Genomic DNA, 18,752 nt, shown 5'->3' with positions numbered 1-18,752 from the left:
TCATGTGTCATTTATGGTTATTATGACGTTTCAATTTTATAAATTTCAAACTTCTCAAATGTGCCAGATCCAGATGGAGGTTGGAGGAATGGAGGGTGCCTGCCACCTGTGGTAAGACTAGGGATGGCACCCGGAGGGTAGGGGTACGGGTTGAACCTTCCCATACCATTACCCGTCCTCTTTGAGCTTACCCGTACCCATACCCGGCAACGGATATAACTTTTCCCAATACCCGTCACCCGTCAGGGTAGATGGGTACCCGCGGATAAAAATATCCTTAATAAAATTTGATCAATAAGAACATGTTCCTTAGAAACTACATCATATTTCTCAAAACCACAACAATTTTGTCATCAGCAATAGTATATTAACACATTATAAATAACAACAACACATAAAAAGATAATACTATATCGTTTAAAACTGTAAATGGCAACACATCGCACATGTATGAGTTTATTATACGGGTAAATGCGTATAAGGGTATGGGTTATGCATTCCCATATCCGTACCCGCTCTACCCGATGGGTATGAAGTATTTTCCATTTGCATAACCGCGGATTAAAATTCTGTTTCAAACCCGTACCTAATGTGGATTTACCCGCCAGGTGCGCGGTACCCATTGCCATCGTAAGGTCACCGACCGTGGCTCTTTGGACGGTCGATCACACAAATGCTTCCCGAACAAAACAAAAAAAGTGGAGGGGCTGCAGCCAGACCCAGTCTGCAGGCTGCAGCAAGGCAGGCAAAGGCAAAACGTCTCAGCTGCAAGGGGGTGCGATTAGGGTCGGCACTCGGCACGGCACCCATCAGCCCGACGCCGGCGGCCGCCGGCGGCTCCCACCCTACGCCACGCCTCCTCGCCGTATCCCCATCCTCGCCGCGCGACTGTCTTCCTCACCCCTCTAGGTAACCCCCACCTCACGCCCCCATCCATCGTACCAAAAATTAATCCGATGTCGATTCGACTACTGATGGATGATGGATAATTACTCTGAATTAGACTCGGTGTTTTGCACAAGTGGTCATGAGGTTGTTGTTTAAGCTGTAGTGGATGATGGATAATTACTCTGAATTAGACTCGGTGTTTTGCACAAGTGCGTCCTGGTGTGTCCCGGTTATGGGTTGTGGGTAGCTTCAAATTGCAACAGGACATGAATATCTATCTGGTTGTGGGATTGCATTTTCTCGGATAGCTCACCACGTTTGCCACGTGGCAATATCTAGCTTGTTGTGAATGCTGAAATGGATGCATTTCGTATGTGTCACCTTCCTGACGTGTTGACGCTAGAAAAAATAACCTGTCATTTATGTCATACTTTTATTAAAGTTACTCCCTCCGTTCCATAATTCTTGACACAACTTTGTCTAGATACGGATGTATTTTGTCTGGATACAGATGTATCTAGACGTGTTTTAGCATGTAGGTTTGCTCATTTTAGAAAGAACTTGCGTCAAGAATTATGGAACGGAGGGAGTTGATGATAAGCCCGACGGATTTGGGTTACATGCTTTTCTTTATACATGATCTGTGTAACATGAATGGATAATTCTTTTGCATAACTTCTTAGTCTTTTGTCAACAATGAAGTATTCAATTTGTGACATGGCAGATGGAGAAAGGTCGTAAAACCAAGGCAAGTTGGGATTCGTTTGCCCACAAAGTTTTTTGTGAGATCTGTAAGGAAGAGGTTAGCGCCGGGAACAGGCCAGTGGCATCTCTGAGTGCGACTGGATACAAGAACCTCCATCAGAAGTTTTTAGCTAGGACAGGAAGAAATTACGAGAGGAAGCAGTTCAAAAATCGATGGGATTTTTTGAAGAAAGAATATGGGCATTGGGTGGCCTTCACAAAGGCTGCAACTGGACAGCGATGGAATAGTGAATTGGGAACGGTAGATGCTGACAACGAATGGTGGGTGAAGCACATAGAGGTATGCACCAAATGTAGTGTATGCATATCTCCTTTCCTGTAATTTCCAAATCGTTCTTCTGCTAAATTTGAGCCAATTTATTTGGTTTTTTCTAGGTCCACCCAGAATCTGTAAAGTTTCGTAACGGACCACCAGAAAACCTTGCTTACCTTGTTGGTATGTTTGATGAGGCTCATGTGACGGTTGGAACTTCTGCCATCCCTGGTGAACATATAGAAGACCTAACTAATCTTATTGAGGTCGAGGATGGCGATGATGATGTGGAAACTAACATCGTGGCCAGCCAAAAATCAAAGGAAGCTGAAAAGCGGAGGGATGCTATTGTTTCTGCTGGCCCAAAGAAGAAACAAAAGAACCCTACTTCCCAGGAGTTCAGGTATGTGCCAAACATAGTTGCTGGTAGCACTTCAGGGACATCTTCTAGTGCTGTTCCAACTGGTCATCGGATTAAAGACGTCATCAAATTGGCTGTGCAATCTGGGGCAAAGGAGTGCAGCGATCTGTTTTTCACGGCCACCAAGCTGTTCATGAATGCAGATTATAGAGAGCTATTCAGTGCTCTGGAAACCAACGAAGGAAGGCTCGATTGGCTGAACAGGATGCATGAAGAGGCAAAGAAGAACTAACGTTTTTGCTTCTCCCTAGCCTCAGGACGATAGGTAGATAGATAAATCCATGCTTGTGTGAACTATTAATCTTTTTAGAGACTTGAGGGATAAGGCTTATTCCCCATGCTTTCCAATTTGACTTGAACAAGGGTGGGTGGACTCGGATTGAGCTTCACCCCATAAGGGCTCTCATGTCATGTGACTACTAATTTATAGGTTTTACAGTATACTAGCTTTTATATGTCTTGAGCATATATTAACTCTTGAGCTGAAGGCAAGCTACGGTTTTCACTTGTTCTTTGTGCTGTCTTGGCTTGAGGTAACTACAGTTTGTTTCCTCCATCTGAGCTCCTTTTTCGTAATTTGAAAATGATTTTTTATTTCTTCATTCTTTTAGTTTGAGAAGCAACTTTCAAATAATGAAAAATTGCGAGTTGAAACACTAGTTTGATGGTCCAAAAGAATTCTTATTGTATATTTATCATTTCTTTTGTTGGAATTTGAACTCCTCTCTTTTGAGCCTCACTTCAAGTATTAGTACCGCATCACAAATATCTAAGAATATGCTTGTTACCAGAATTTAAAAAATCTTTATATTTGTTTTAGCTCTCACGATTGACAATGGTTACAGCTGTATTGAGTCTAGGAGAGATTTGAAGAGGAAACCTTACAAGGAACTTGAGATTGGAACTCTTTTAAGATGATCTTCCATTCTGCTTTATTTCATTTTCAGATCAAGGTAGAGAATGTTACTCCCTCCTTCACATAATTCTTGTCTCAAATTTGCCCAAATATGGATGTATCTATTTTTAAAAAACGTTTAGATACATGTAATATTTCAACAAGAAATATGGAACGGAAGGAGCAGGAGATAACTATCACGAGTTACAGGCCAAAATGTCCATCGTTCTGGCGGGCTGGACATCTTTTGGTCTCCTAGTAAATAAAGCGCACACATAATCCACTGTGTCTGTTTACACCTAATGATCACTGAGATTTCCTGCGACAAACTGACATTACTGGTTTTTTTTTCTTTTCCAACCAGGTTATCCCCATTTCCATTTCAAAGAAACGGAAACAATGGAGTCCAAGCAGTGGGAAAAAGCTACTCCCTCCCAATCCATATTAATTGTCGAAATATTACATGTGTCTGACGCTTTTTAAACATAGATACATCCATATTTGAACAAACGAGACAAGTAATATGGATGGGAGGGAATAGTTCAGACTTTCGCACCAACAGAAAACCCACTATGACTCAAGCCGGCTCGACTAGGCCACCCTGGGATGAAAACCTGCTGCCACCATTAACTAACATTATTGATTCAGTACAGTATCCAAACAGTATACATGTTCCAGTAATCATCTGCATTATTACACAAACAGCTAATTAACCTGAAGGTGCTAGCAAATTAACTAAAGATAAGCATAAACTAAGTAACCCAACAGCTTAGCAACACACCAAAATCATTAGCGATGACAGGAATGGCGTATTGATCAACTGACATTCTTTGCGCGGATGATATGGACTTTCATCGTGCATGAAACCCGATTCTTCAGCAGCTCGAAGAGGCAAATATCACCCACCTCCACCTCATGGTCTCTCACAAACTTTGCCCATCCACCTACAACCCTTGTGTCTTGAGGCCGACGTCCTAAATTCACTTGACACCTCTCGCCAAGCCGCTCAAGCCAGATTCTCTGCACTTCACCTCCCAGATATTTCTCAGCATATTTCTTGGAGATGCTCTAGTTACAGATTTGCCAAAGAAAATGAATGTTAGTGGGTCTTATTCGAGCAAATTAAGGAAGCGAAGTATCTCTAGAATTGTTTATTATATCCTTCATTGTCATTGATCATAGGAATGTAAACTCACATGACCAGGTCATAAATCTTTGCGCAAAAAAATAAGACCAGGTCATAAATCTATAGCATTTGTAGATACTGTTTTCATCTGAGAAAAGTTTAGATGACTAATGCACGGTCGTTGTACTAGGAGAACAAGCATTACTAATAAAATATGGAACTCACTAGAGTGAATCTTCTAGTAACATTGGTCTTGTGCATAACGACCACAAAGATAGGAATTTCTGAATCAATGGATTGGACCATCTTCTTCACTTCTCTCTTCTGAATTGGAGTTAGGCGTTTCTTATGCACAGCAATGTAATCAGTCAAAGTGTCTACATCGCCATTGCTATCTTCTGAGAACAAAGAATCTCCTGCACAAACAAAACAACTACTCAATGTAACCATAAAAGATGACAATACCAGATATGATTTACAAGGAACTGTATCTCTAGTAGCATGAATAGCAACTGCAACCAAATGACTAGTGAGAAAGAAAACATCATACTTTCTCTGCCTAGGGTCTTAACCCTTTGAAGTGGCATCTTTCTTTTAATTGGAGGTGATTGTGTTTGTGTGGACTGAGGGCGAACCATAGAATGCTTCATAGTTTGAGTAGGCACGAGCTCAGGACGAGAATGAGAACATGCCACAATTTTAGAAGAGCGCTTGACTTTGTTGCAACCATTTTGGGAGGAGCTATCTAAATCCTTTATGTGGATGATATGGACTTCAATTGTGCACATCATGTAATTCTTCAACAATTCAAAGATACAGATATCACCAATCTCAAGATCATTGTCCTTTACAAACTTTCGCCAGCCAGCTACAATCCTTTTTTCGCCAGGCCTACCACCAAAATGCACTTCCCACTTCTTACCACATCGCTGAAGACATATGCACCGCACCTTATTTCCCATATATCTCTTGACATATTGTTTGGAGACACTCTAGTTACAGATTTGGAGGCAAAATAAATTAGCTTGCAGCATTGTAGCAAAGTGCAAAACAACCAAACATCATTATCAATAGTAGAAAATATATGATTTGTAAATTTACTCATTGAAGCATTAACAATTTAAAGAATTCAAAATAGCATTTTCAACAGAGAGCTAAAATTGAAACAGCTTGATGCAGAAATGTATTAGAATGTGACTTTTTTTTATGGGCATTAGAATGTGACTTCAACAGTAAAAACTTGACACTCACTAGATGAAATGATCCTGTAACATTGCACTTGCTCATCACGGCCACGAAGATTGGGTTCTCGTGATGAATATGTTGGACCATCTCATCAACTTCCTTCACCTGTGCAGAACTTAACCGGTTCTTCCTCCCAAGCATGTATCTAGGTTCCTCACACACTTCAATATCATCTTCTGGGGGCAAAGAATCTCCTGTGTGCAAAAACAAAATAACTACTGAGCATAATAATAAAAGTTGGCAACATCAAGTGTGATTTGAAAGGAAATATATCTCTACGATCAAAAATTGCAAGAAGTAATTCAGAGGGAGTGCCTGAAGGACTCGTTGCTGTCTTGTTACCCTGATTTGAGTAATCATTTTGAAGCTTTGACTGTCTCTCGGTGTGGCTACATGATAATTGCATCTGCACGGTTTGAGGATGATAACTACAGTGATTCATAGTGTCAGTAGGCGGTTGCATTTGCGTCGGCTCGCTATGGCCAACAAAACTGTTCACATTTTCAGTAGGCGATTGCACTTCCATGTGACGACTTAAACCAACAAAACCGTCCACATTTCCAGTTGGTGATTGCATATGCATGGGCTGAGGATGTCGCTGAGAACGGTCCATATTTTCAGTAGGTGGTGGCATTTGCATTGGCTGAGGATGCTCTTGAGAGAGGTTCACATTTTCAGTAGGTGATGGCATTTGCATCGCCTGAGGATGCCCTTGAGAGCGGTTCACATTTTCAGTTGGTGACTGCACTTCCATGCGCTGAGGATAACTATGAGAACGGTTCAAACTTTCAGTAGAAACTCTGTTCTTTTCCTGCTCATGTGGGGACAGAGGATCATTGTCCGCAACCGCAACAACAGATGATGCTTTCTCACGGCCAAATCGATCGAAAACTATGACATTAAACTGAGAGTCTCCATCGTATCTAAATACCACAGAGTCGCCTATCTGTAGGTCATAGGTTTTGACGAATGCCCCCCATCCTGCTGTAAGGACTAGTTTATCTGGATACTTGGAAACTCCAACAGTGTAAGTCTGACCATTTCGTGTTTCTAGCTCGATCTCTCCTGGGATCTCACCGCTGAAACGTCTCACAAATTCATTTGGAACAATCTGCAGAAACAAGAATCAGAAAGGAAAACATGGTTTGAACCTTAAGAGTACAGATAGTTCACCATCAAACAGCAATGGATGAGTATGGTGGAAAATAGATATTTGACATCAAACTTGACAACAAGCTGAGAGTAAGTTCTCTAGTGTCATTGACGCAGCATTTAGGGTGCACCTATCATGTTAATGACTTTTATTCGGGCATCAAATCAATGCACATGAATAAAAAGTTCCAGAGGCAATACAAAGACGTTACTATCACAAAAATAATACAGTGCCACTTAACAATTTCTAGTGTTATCCCCAAGTAAATTCTTTGTTATGTTACCATTTTGGCATTTTCTATACCTTCCAGCAAAACAAAAAAGAATACTATACCTAATTTGCAGCAGTAATACATCAAATGCATTTGGATTGAATTCTATTCCATCCTCAGATATGTAGTAGTAGTGGTAGTGTTCTAATGAGGTTGTTTGAATTTCTAAAATAGTGATCTTATTTAAAACTTGCCATGTAACAGATATGCAGCAATTTGTAGCTCACGTTTCACAGTTGTATGTGTAGCTCACATCTCACAACAATATTTGTAACCGACATATAAGCAGCAATATGTAGCCCACGTATGACATATGCAGCTCACATATCACAAACAATATATGCAGCTCACACTTCACGGCAGTATGTGCAGCTCACATTTCACAGCAATATGTACAACTGACATATATGCAAGAATATGTAGCTCACATTTCACAACAATATGCATGTGACATATATACAACAATATGTAGCTCACATATGTAAATCTTAGCACTAATATTTCTAAAACACATTAACAAATCACATATATGTTGTTTGCCGTCCTACTTCCCCTCCATCTAATGTCACTGAAAGGGGGGGCAATCTCATTATGGTTTCCACCATCTTGTTTAAGGCTTACAACATAGTTCATGCTATTTTTCTTACTCCAAGTCAGTTTTTGAGATGATGGATTTCAGGATTTAATAGTATCAGTATAGGTTTGTGGGCTTGTGGCTTTGTGCGTCAATCAATGCCGGTGTTACTGCCTTCTCGAAAAGAAGAAAAAAGGATTTGAATGGAGACTCACGCATCATGTCACTGGATTTATTCTTTTGTAGTTCCGTGACAATGCGTGGGTATTGAGCTAGTGTCTGAAAAAGTAGTGGGTGTTGAACTAATTGACCTGGTTTCCATACAATACAAGAATGCGACAAGAAAAAAAAGGGAATTTGTTGTATACTTGAATACGTATTTCTTAGTGGCTTACCATCTCATGAGCACAACCATCCTCCATAAAAATCAAGAAATATTTCTCCCGATCATCCAAACTGCAGTAGTCGCGTTCATCCCTCCGTTTGCATCTTTCACAGCACATCTTTTACGCAGACCTACAGGCTACAGCCGTGAAATTAATCTGTAACCAGAACTAAGCAAGGATATGATTAGAAAAAAAATTCCGTATTTGGGGAACAATCTAACGAAACCAATTTGGTCCGCAGTTCGGGACAGGGATTTACCTTGAGCAAGTCGATCCAGCTGAGCTGAGAGATCTCTGCGAACGGGAAACCTTGGAACACCAATCCTAGACAAAGCGTGAAAGAAACGGAAAATCGTGAGGAAAAATGTGTGGAGTCCAGTCTGATGCTGCTAGCATTCGACCCCGCCGCGTGTTACAGACTTACAGCCTAGCCGTCGACCGGCCGGACAAAGGCAGATGGAGAAATCTTAAAACGAAGAAGAGGACGGGAGACGAAACCTGGCACGCGCAGCCGCGCCGCACCGCAGAGACGGCTGCCTCCTGCCTCCGTGAATGAGAAGCCGAGAAGGAGAAGAGAGGAGTCAAGAGGAGGACCCGGCTGACGAGGGCATGGCGCCTTAAAGATCGTTGGCTCCCGCGCCGATCTGATGAGCCTGCCATCGGACCAGCGGTTACTTGCATGCGCACCGGCACCGCCCAGACGCCGCACTCCACCTACTGTTACGGTGTTACGTCCAATCGGCACAGGTGTCCAACCAAGGCTGTACCGCATTTACCCTCGGCGCAGTTCTAGGCCGTGTCCGTTATCAAGTTTTCTTTTTCTTAATTAACTTGTTCAAAAGAACGCAAAACTTGTTTTGATTTTTTTTCCTATACTTTTTGCTCCTCCAATCGTTGAAATGGAACATAATTGCTCCCTCTCACAGCTCGAGCAATTTCCTCTCCTAGCCGAGAGCAAGGACCTGCAATGTCATCTATAGCCAGTATTCACTCCTTTTAGGTTTATAAGACGCATGCGAAATTTTATGCCAAATTTTGATCAACAAGTGCATTAATAATACGAGATTATTGCAGCTGAATTCGTATTGAAAAACTCTGTCTAATGATAAAACTTTTATATACATATACAAATGTAATTTGAATAATCGTTGGTCAAATTGTGACACAAATTTCAATAGGAACCTTATATACCCAAACGGAGGGAGTACAATAGTGACGCGTATATTATTTAGTTTTAAATATGTACCACGCTACTAATACTTGGTCTATATCTTACTCTCGCAAATTTTCTATGAGCTCGTATCTTGCTCTTACTTTACAGTTTGCTTTTCATCTCTCTCATCTTGTCTCTCTTGCAACTAAGCAAAAATATGATATTTAATCTCTTATAGCTGTTTACGTCATCTTATTGTACTTGCTCTAAAGCATTTTCAGTGCCATCGTGTCACAATTTTGTCCTTACAATCGCCACGTCGGCATCATGTTGACTAACCGCGCGCTTGGACCCGTCCCCACTCCCCCAACCCGACCTTGAGTTCATTCCCCCCCCCCCTCCCGTTGGACCCGAACCCTAGCGAGCGGCGGCAACCAAATTGAAAGCTCGAAGGTGTTGGAGGCGCTCGCAGTGGAGATGAAGACCTGTTGTCTGCTTGTTGTAGGGGTGTCTCTAGCTGGTCACGGCAATCTTGGCAACCCATGAGGGCTATAGGGGAACTTGGCCCTGTTCAAAATCAGAGCTCAATCTCAACCATAATACATGCCCCAAAATCCCCAAATCAGAGAGCTATAGGGAACACATACCTCACCACAGGGAAAGCCACTTGATTCTTCCTCAGCCAACATGACCATCAACTCGTCATCTTCGGCTTCACTAGACATGGCGGCGACTGACGCACGATCAAGACGAAGCAAGGTAGGGGAGGACATTGAATATGGCGACATATGGTGTTGATGAGATGCAGCGGCCGCTCACCCACCGTCCAAGCTGTCGCTGGTAAGGTCAACCACCGGTGGTGCTGCCTTTCCTATCGTCGGCCAGGGTTTTGGTCAAGGGGGTGAAGGGAAATGAACCCAAGGTCATGTCAGGGGAGGGGGGAGGAGTCTAAGCTTTTAGTAAACAATACGCCAACGTGGAATGCCAACATCACCAGTGGAAGGGCAAAAATGTGACAAAATGGCGCCGGAACCGCTTCAGCCAGGATAGGGACCAATTGTGTCTGGAAACAACAGTTGTAGGACCAAAAATATGTGAAAATAGTTTAGAACATTTTGCGTATTTTAGGCAGGGATCATATTCCTATTCTTTATACTAATACAACATTTTCTCTCTTTTTTTGACAAAAAAGCATGACGTGCTCTTTATATATCAATGGAGGTCGACCATAGATCGACCACGGGAGTAAACAGAGTTATCAAGAAACACAAAGCGGAAAACAAAGAAAAAACATGAAAAGTAAAGGCACAAATCACGGAACGTCATCCGATCAAGAAAGCAAGGCACCAATGTCAATCATGCGCCAAAGAGCTGCCTCGCTCCTAATCACCAGCACAAACCCAGCAGCCGGGCTGCTCTTGGCCTTGAAAATTTTGTTGTTGCGCTCCTTCCAAATCGACCAAAGAGACAGCAAGAAAAGGGAGGTATCCCCGCTGGCGACGAACTTGTTTAAAGTGTGCTTTGCGACGACAATTCTGCCTCAAAGTTTTTTTTAGGAAAAACAATAGATCAATTATCCACTGCAAATTTTATTTAAAAAAAGGTGAGCAAATACACTGTACAATAGCCGATAACTGAGGCCAGGGGGTTTCCCTCCTTTTCGAAAAAAATAGCCTATAACCAAAAGTTATCATGGCTATCTATCTAAATGAATGAATCCAGTTCTGAAAGTGATGATACTCCATTCTCTTAGCCTTATGAAATACAAGGTTTAGCTCTTCCTTAAAGATCTGCCGACACCTAAAGAGTGAGGGGCTTATATTATTGAAGATATATTCATTCCACACTCTCCAAATGCTCCAACAAATAAGTGCGGAAATCTCCGTGTGAAATGGCAGGTGGAGCAGTCGCTTGAGTTCTCTGAACTTCTGATGAACATTCTGCTTTGGAGCAAACTGAGGGCATATGTATCTTCAGCAGGCAAGAGCAAAAGTGCAGGTGAAAAATATGTGATCCCTAGTCTCCATATATATCCCCTGATAGAGGACACACTCATACGAGGGGAGATGGAAATTTTTCTGATGCAGCATAGCTTTGGTATTGAGTCTGTTAATCAGTAACAGCCAGATGAAGATTTTGTGTTTAAGGTGACAACATGAGTCCCATACCCACCCAAAGGTAAAAGGGATTTGAATATGATCAATGAGGTGATCATAAACCAGACTGCGGCTTCTCGATAATAAATCTCTTCAGTTTGTTAATCCCCATATGCACCGAAGCTAATCTGCCTCCCTATTCTTGTGCTATCGAATCTCTTCAGTTTGTTAACTCCCATATGCACCGGATTAGCTTTCTGCCTCCTTTCTGTGCTATCGGTGACCAAACAAATAACTAAGACGACAACAGCACTACAGAAATGAAACAGTGGAAACAGCAGATATCCGACACATCTGTACAGTACCGATTGTTCCACTTTTCAATAGCTGTGACGTTCTAAAAACATGGCCACCCCTGACAGCCTATTACTCATGGCGGACATGCCTCCGGGACGTCCGGGCGACTCGTTTCAAAGAAACAGGAGTCCAACAATACAAGGCAAGCAAACGAATTGAAATTCATGGCAGAAGAGACATTTCTAGTTCAACATTGCATCGACAGTATGTTTCAGTAACTTGCATCATTATGCAGGTGAAGTAGCCATCTACTAATTAACCAGGAATCTACTAGCCAACACATACTTGAGACTGGAATCGTGGAATTCATTTTGGATTGCAGAAACCAACTTGTTTTGCCGACACAAAATTGGGTATATGAATTCAATATCAATTTCCATGAAATCATACCTACACCTAACCTCAATTTCTTTCTAGGAAGACATCATTTCTTTGAATCTGTCGCTCATTCTACAGATTCATGTGACAGACAAATATGATTTTGAATCAAATTCAACCAAATGAAATCTTATAAAAGAATTAATAATCTTATAAAAGAATTAATAATGAAACGAGGATACCAAATGAGCTGTTGCAGATTTTGTTCTTGCTTCAAAGTTAACAGCAACTTGACTAATAAATAGTTTGTCAATTCCCATATGTACCCGATTAGCTTGATTTCTGCCAGTACACCTTCAATATTCGGCAACGTCTTCTGCCTACTCATTCTTGTGTTCTTCGAGAACATGCAAATACTAAGAACCACGACAACAGCAGTACAGAAATGAAACAGTACGGCCCCGCTTGGGAGCTTTGTAAAAATTTCCAGCCGTGAATGCTTACAGGTGTAAATCTCCGGTACCAATAAAACTCCTGTAATTTCAATCCCCGTGTAACTGATGTTTGGGAGATAATGGTAGAACAGGAGCTGCGCGCCGCGCGGCCGTATCGCGTCGATTAGCTTCGGCCTTCGTCAAGCACCAGCAGGAGCTCTACGGATCCGCACGGCAGCAGCAGGAAGCTCCAGCGGAGGAGCTTCCACGCAGCATTTGAAGAACCCACCAGCCGGCGGCGGACAGCTCTGCCGGCGCACATGGCGTGCGGCGGCGATGGCAGGCATCGCTAGCGGGGGAGCACAGGAAGGGGACAGAACTAGCTAGGCAAGGAGAGCAGCGGCTCCCGACGGAGGCGGGGGCAGATCTGCCTCGCCGACGACGCGCGCCGCCGCCTCGCACAAGCCTCCATGATTTCTAGGGTTCTTCCGTATTTCTTTCCGGGCCTGAGGAGGTTTTTGTAATCTTTCTCGTGCATCTCAGGGCAATACGAGCGGAAAAGGATTCTTGAAACAACTAACCAATCCGTTTTGGATCACGATCGGAAATTTTCTGGGCTCTGTAAGTTACACCGGTAATGAGCCCAAAAACGGCCATCCAAGCAGGCCCGTAAGTTACACCACATCTGTACATTACCAGTTGTTCTGGCCGCCTTTAAAGTTTTCTTTTCTCCCCTTTTCAAATTGCAATAGCTGTGACGTTCTAAAAACATGCCACCCCTGACAGCCTATTACGGCAGCCGGGCTGACATGCCTCTGGGACGTCCCAGCGACTCGTTTCAAGGAAAGGGGAGTCCAAAAATACAATGAAACAGAGAGACATTTCGAATTCAACATTGCATCAACAATATGTTACAGCAAGTTCCATCATCATGCAGGTGAAGTAGTCATCTAGGAGTACTAATTAACTAGGAATCTACTAGCCAACACAAAAGCACCATCACCATTACCAGGAATGTACGTACTAGCCAATACGAAAGCACTATCAGCATTACCAGGAATTCACTGACAACACAAAAGCATTAGGGCCTGATTGGAAGCCTGGTTTCGAGCGAAAATACCGGCATATTAGTGGGGGCTGGAAAAAAATTCGCCCCAAGCCCAAAATCCCGCTTGGATGGGCGTTTTCGTTTTTCTTTCCGAAAACAACCACGGAGGTGGGCAGGTCCGAAAAACTTTCATGGACTTATCGAGAGACGACGGGCGCCGCCAGCGACGGGAAAGAACCCTAGAAAGCGCGCACCGGCGGGGTCTGCTCGCGATGTCTGCCGCAATCGCCGCACGGCCGCGGAGCCCTCCGCCGCCGGCGGGGTCTTCGAGTGGTGCGCACCTAGCGTCGCTCTCCTTCGACCCTAGCTTGCCGGTGCCTCGTCCGCTCCTCCGTGGATCCGTCCAGCTCCTGCTGGTGCTCGACGACAGTGCGGCCACATTCATCAAGCTGGCTTCTTCAAGTACTTCATGGATACAGTAGCTCAACTTCTGCTCCATCGTTTTCTTCCAAACATCAGGTTTACAAGGAAAATAAATTACAGGAGTTTCATTCGTACACACAGATTTGCGCCCGTAAGCATCTACGGGTGGAAGTTTTTACAATGCTCCCAAGCGGGGCCTTAATGGTGCGGCGTACCGACATCACGGAATTCAGCAACAACTGCCATCCTTTGCACTGATGATATGGACTTTCAGCGTGCACCTCTGATTGTTCAACCGTTCAAATAGGCATATATCACCAATCTTAATATCGTTTTCTTCGACAAACTTTTGCCATCCATTTTCAAACCTTCTGTCGATGAGCAATCCAGGACTTCTGCCACGAAGATTTACTGGCCAGTTCTCACCAAGTCGCTGAAGCCACACGCTCTGCTCATCTCCAAGATATTTCTGACCATACCAGTTGGGGACAGTCTATTTACATATTTGAGCAAAAGAGTCAGTACAAAATATCATTGAAGCGTGTTGTGAGTAAAATAACATGCAACTGCTTCACATATGACAGGGGAACAACTTTATACCATTGAGACTAGTGTTTTTCTCAATAAACAGCAGTTTAAACATATCTGCGCATAATCGAAGCATGAGCATGACACACGTTCAAAAATAAAATATGGAACTCACCAGGCGGAACCCTGAAACAACATTGACTCTGCTCATCACGGCAACAAAGATGGGGATGTCTGAGTGCAAACATTGGACCTCCTTCTTCACCTGCTCCGCCTGAATTGGAGTTAGTTTGGTCACACGTGTGGCAATGTAACCATCCTTCAACTGCTCCTTCTGAACTCGATGCATTTTATCCTTTTTCTCGACAGCGTAATTGTAACAAGGCACAGCAGCATGACCCTCTTCAGATGAGAAAGAATCTCCTGTGCCTAGAAAAGAGAACAACTACTAAATATAGCTATAAAAGATAAGTAACAGATATAATTTGCAAGGAAACATATATGTATGAAGAAAAACTGAGACCAGATGACTCAGAGGAAGAAGATTTCAACGCGGTCTTGTTGCCCTGATTTGACTTATTCCTTTGAAGCCGTCGTTGTCTTTTCATCGGTGGCATCTGCATTGGTGAACGGTTCACAGTTTTGCTAGAGGGCTGCATTTGCATAGGCTGAGGATGAACTTGAGATTGAGTCACCGTTTCAGTGAGCGACTGCATTTTCTTGGTCTTATGACGACCATGAGAACGGTCCATGGTTTCAGCATGTGGTTGCATTTGCATTGGCTGGCAATGAACACAAAAGCGGTTCATGGCATCGTTAGGCAATTGCATTTGCATGGCCTGAGGATAACCATGAGAGCGGCTCACATTTTCAGTCGCATCTGTGTGCCTTTCTAGTACATGAGGCGGCAAAGCATCCTCAATGACAGATAATGCTTTCTCACGGCCAAGTTTGTCAAAGATTGTGACACTAAACTGCGAGCTTCCATTGTATCTGAATATTATGGATTCACCCATCTGAAGATCAAAGTTTTCAACGAATTTCCCCCATCCTGCCATGAAGACAAGCTCTTCTTGGTCCTTGGAAACTCCAATAGTATAACTGTATCCATTGCGTGTTTCCAGTTTGATCTCTCCTCGAATCTCGCCCTTCAAACGCTGCACAAATTCTTGTGGGACGATCTGCAGAAACAAGTTTCGAAAGATTTTGCAAAGCATAGTTTATGAACAAGATTCAAAAGAAACTCACTATAATCATAGTGTATCTTTGTCTCTTTGATGTCTGAATACATAGAAAATCACAGAAAATGAAACAAAAAACATAGCATCTTTGGAAGAAAGAAAACTAAGAACGTTGAGAAAAACATGATATATTTAGTTTCAATTGTGACCAAATGGTCTCATGCTAGTGGCTTGAATTTTTGCACCAAATTACCATGAGAGATGACCATAAATTATGAAGACCTATAAAGTAGAAATTACAAATGTAACTGGTCCTTAGAAAGCCAAAAAAACATATATGTACTATACTTATAAATAGGAGTTGGTTAGTCACAGTTCAACCATGTCTTCCACATTTTTTCCCCACCTTGCTAAAAGATCTCTTAACGAAATAACTAACAGAGATGGGATGAAGCTTCCGACAACTTTTTAATTTGCGAAAGACCGACAAACTAATTTGACAAAATCCTACAGGTATATATATAACGAGAACGCATGGAGCATGACGTGTAGCACGATGGAACTTGGATGAGTTGGGTGGCATAGAAAGGAGTGACAACAATGGGTAAACACAATCGGTTTTGTAAATTTGATCCACAGCAAGGCAAGGGTATTTAGCTAGTGTTATAACATAAGGGAGTGGTACTTTAATTGAATCTGAATATACTATGGGTTATCACTTACCATCTCATGCTGAAAATCACCCATCATAAACATCAAGAAATGTTTTTCTCGATCATCCAACCCCCGGTAGTCCAGTTCATCCCGCCATTTGCATCTTCCACAAGGTGCACCCATGTTTTTGCCTTTGTTGTGCACGGTTTCAGTAGCATCTGTGTGCCTTTCTTGTATACGAGGCGGCAAAGCATCCGCAATGACAGATAATGCTTTCTCACGGCCAAGTTTGTCAAACATTACGACACTAAACTGAGAGCTTCCATTGTATCTGAATATTATGGATTCACCCATCTGAAGATCAAAGTTTTCAACGAATTGACCCCATCCTGCCATGAAGACAACCTTTTCTTGGTTCTTGGAAACTCCAACAGTATAACTGTATCCATTGCGCGTTTCCAGTTTGATCTCTCCTCGAATCTCGCCCTTCAAACGCTGCACAAATTCTTCTGGGACGATCTGCAGAAACAAGTTTTGAAAGTCTTTATTTGCAAAAGGGTAGCTTATGAACAATATCCAAAAGAAACTCGCTGTAACCGTAGCGTGTCATTGTCTCTTTGATGTCTGAATACATAGCAAATTAAAGAAAATGGTAAAAAAGCATAGCATCTTTGGAAGAAAGATGAGAAAAACATGATATATTTACTTTAAAATATGACCAAATGGTTTCATGCCAGTGGCTTGAATTCTTTCACCAAATTACCATGAGAAATGACCATAAATTGTGAAGACCGTGCTTAGAAAGCCAACAAAATCATATATGTATACTACTTATAAATAGGAGTTGGTGAGCCACAGCCCCACAGTTCATCCATGCCTCCCACAATTTTCCCCACCTTGCTAGAAGATCTCTAACAAAATATAAGTAACAAACTGATACGGGATGAAGCTCCCCACAAACTAATTTGACAGCATCCTAAATGGGTAAACACAATTGCTTTTGTAAGTTCGATCCATAGTGGCAGGGGTATTTAGCTAGCGTTATAACATAAGTCATAAGGGAGTGGTACTTTAATTGAATATATATTGGTCATCAGTTACCATCTCATGTTGAAAATCACCCATCAAAAACATCAAGAAATGTTTTTCTCGATCATCCAAATCCCGGTAATCCTGTTCATCATGCCATTTGCATCTTTCACAAGGTGCGCCCATGTTTTTGCCGACCTGCAGTGCAAATAATAATTCTAGTCAAATTTGTGGCTGGATATGAAGTCATGAACAATACGTAGACGTGTAGCTGGCCTGATTTATGCGATCTAATATGCATTTTTACTTCTCTTGTTAACCTGTAAGATGATCTGACCGGATACAATGAGAGGATTTGCGATTGAAACTGATGCAATCTACCATACATACGAACTACATAATCAGATTCAGATGAGAATTTGCAATGCAGAACATGAGATGGACAAGGAACCCAGCCGGCACAGCTATCTAGACCAGCCGACCCGATTTCATCCCCAGTTCGCCGGCGACATCACGCCGCCTCTTCCTAGTCTCCCGAAGCCTCATTGACAACAACGCCGCCCCGCCCCTCTGCGAACGGACAGCTCGGCATGGGATTCCCTGCCTCGTCTGCGCTCGAGCCTCGATAAATCCGATGCCCGATTTATTCACCGCGGGCCTCGCCGAGCACGCGTGCAACAACGGTGTGGCATCCATGGCCGTCGCCGATGTCCCACTCCTGTATCGACCTTAAGACGGATCTGTCCCTAGCCACTTCCCCACTCCACTTGTATAGATGTGCTCGTCCTGCCACTCCTCATCAGGCGCCACACAAGAATTCCAGGTGAAAACAAATTACTAGCTCGGTACGAGCGCATCCAAGAACCCAAAAGGTAGCCCCCGAAAAATATTTACAGTGCAGTGAAATCAAACAGGGGGAGTTGTTGAAGAATCTTTTTAACGCGCAACAAACTAGAGAATGGCAAGTTCTTCTATTACCGAGAAAAGCTGTACACAGGAATCGACCTCATCATGGTTGTGATCGGACTGTGCTAGCATGAAATTTTATCTAGCTTTCCTTACCTTGCTTGTTGATCCACCAACTTTGCTTTCCTCGCGGTCGAGAGAGCCAGTTTGAGGGCTGCACCAACGTAGTACTAGTATTGTTTTGGGTCAGTTCATATGAAAACGAGTCGTTCCAACAATATCGATGCGTTGTGTGAGTGTGTCCGAGCCGGAACTGCTCTACAGCCAGGACGACATCATCACGGTCAAAATGAATCCAGCAGGGCAATGTGTAGAGTAGTTGCCGCCTGCTGCGACTCATCACACAGTCGCGGGGTTGGCCTCCACGTAGTCGTCTGACATGCATCTACAGCCTACCGATTAGGACATGCATCCCTTCGTATTTCGCCGTGCAGGGTGTAGTCATGTCCGGTCACTTCCACCTGAAAAAGGCGCATACGCAAGGGAGTAAATTCCGGTGAACGGAACAGCGGCGCAAGGCGAGAGAGCATCTCCGGATCCTCAGATTTTGCCGTAAAATGTCTTTGTTTTTTTCAGTTTGGGAAGCAA

At 43.0% G+C, this 18,752-nt stretch overlaps 3 protein-coding genes across 7 annotated transcripts; 1 reads left to right on the top strand and 2 right to left on the bottom strand.

Annotated features, from left to right (window-relative positions):
• The first annotated feature begins 695 nt into the window (after window positions 1–695).
• LOC100836201 (L10-interacting MYB domain-containing protein) lies at window positions 696–2,839 on the top strand. The gene is made up of 3 exons (XM_003559620.3): window positions 696–909; window positions 1,613–1,933; window positions 2,029–2,839. Exons 2-3 carry the CDS (start codon window positions 1,613–1,615, stop codon window positions 2,557–2,559), a joined length of 852 nt encoding a protein of 283 aa, XP_003559668.1. The 5' UTR covers window positions 696–909; the 3' UTR covers window positions 2,560–2,839.
• Window positions 2,840–3,793: 954 nt separating this feature from the next.
• On the bottom strand, window positions 3,794–8,696 carry LOC100835892 (putative B3 domain-containing protein Os08g0325100). 5 transcript variants are annotated; one of them, XM_024463280.1, is made up of 8 exons: window positions 8,476–8,696; window positions 8,237–8,301; window positions 7,987–8,145; window positions 5,936–6,704; window positions 5,600–5,787; window positions 4,899–5,340; window positions 4,574–4,764; window positions 3,794–4,290 (listed from the first exon to the last, which is right to left on the bottom strand). In XM_024463280.1, exons 3-8 carry the CDS (start codon window positions 8,092–8,094, stop codon window positions 4,039–4,041), a joined length of 1,950 nt encoding a protein of 649 aa, XP_024319048.1. In that variant the 5' UTR covers window positions 8,095–8,145; window positions 8,237–8,301; window positions 8,476–8,696; the 3' UTR covers window positions 3,794–4,038. The 5 variants fall into 5 exon arrangements, with proteins under 5 accessions (XP_024319048.1, XP_014752323.1, XP_014752324.1 ...); XM_014896837.2 differs by having other exon boundaries at window positions 5,909–6,704; window positions 8,476–8,692; XM_014896838.2 differs by having other exon boundaries at window positions 5,909–6,704; window positions 7,987–8,133; window positions 8,476–8,692.
• A 4,999-nt stretch (window positions 8,697–13,695) lies between these two features.
• On the bottom strand, window positions 13,696–18,494 carry LOC100835584 (putative B3 domain-containing protein Os08g0325100). Its single transcript, XM_014895430.2, has 6 exons — window positions 18,261–18,494; window positions 17,271–17,396; window positions 16,239–16,688; window positions 14,858–15,515; window positions 14,510–14,763; window positions 13,696–14,299 (listed from the first exon to the last, which is right to left on the bottom strand). The coding sequence occupies exons 2-6, from the start codon at window positions 17,382–17,384 to the stop codon at window positions 14,036–14,038; spliced, it is 1,740 nt and encodes a 579-aa protein (XP_014750916.1). The 5' UTR covers window positions 17,385–17,396; window positions 18,261–18,494; the 3' UTR covers window positions 13,696–14,035.
• Between the last annotated feature and the right edge of the window lie 258 nt (window positions 18,495–18,752).

This window comes from Brachypodium distachyon, chromosome 1 (assembly GCF_000005505.3).
Source record: "Brachypodium distachyon strain Bd21 chromosome 1, Brachypodium_distachyon_v3.0, whole genome shotgun sequence".
In the NCBI taxonomy this organism is placed as follows: Eukaryota; Viridiplantae; Streptophyta; class Magnoliopsida; order Poales; family Poaceae; genus Brachypodium; species Brachypodium distachyon.
The sequence above is the reverse complement of the archived record's forward strand: the minus strand, read 5'-3'. Positions and strand labels throughout refer to the sequence as shown.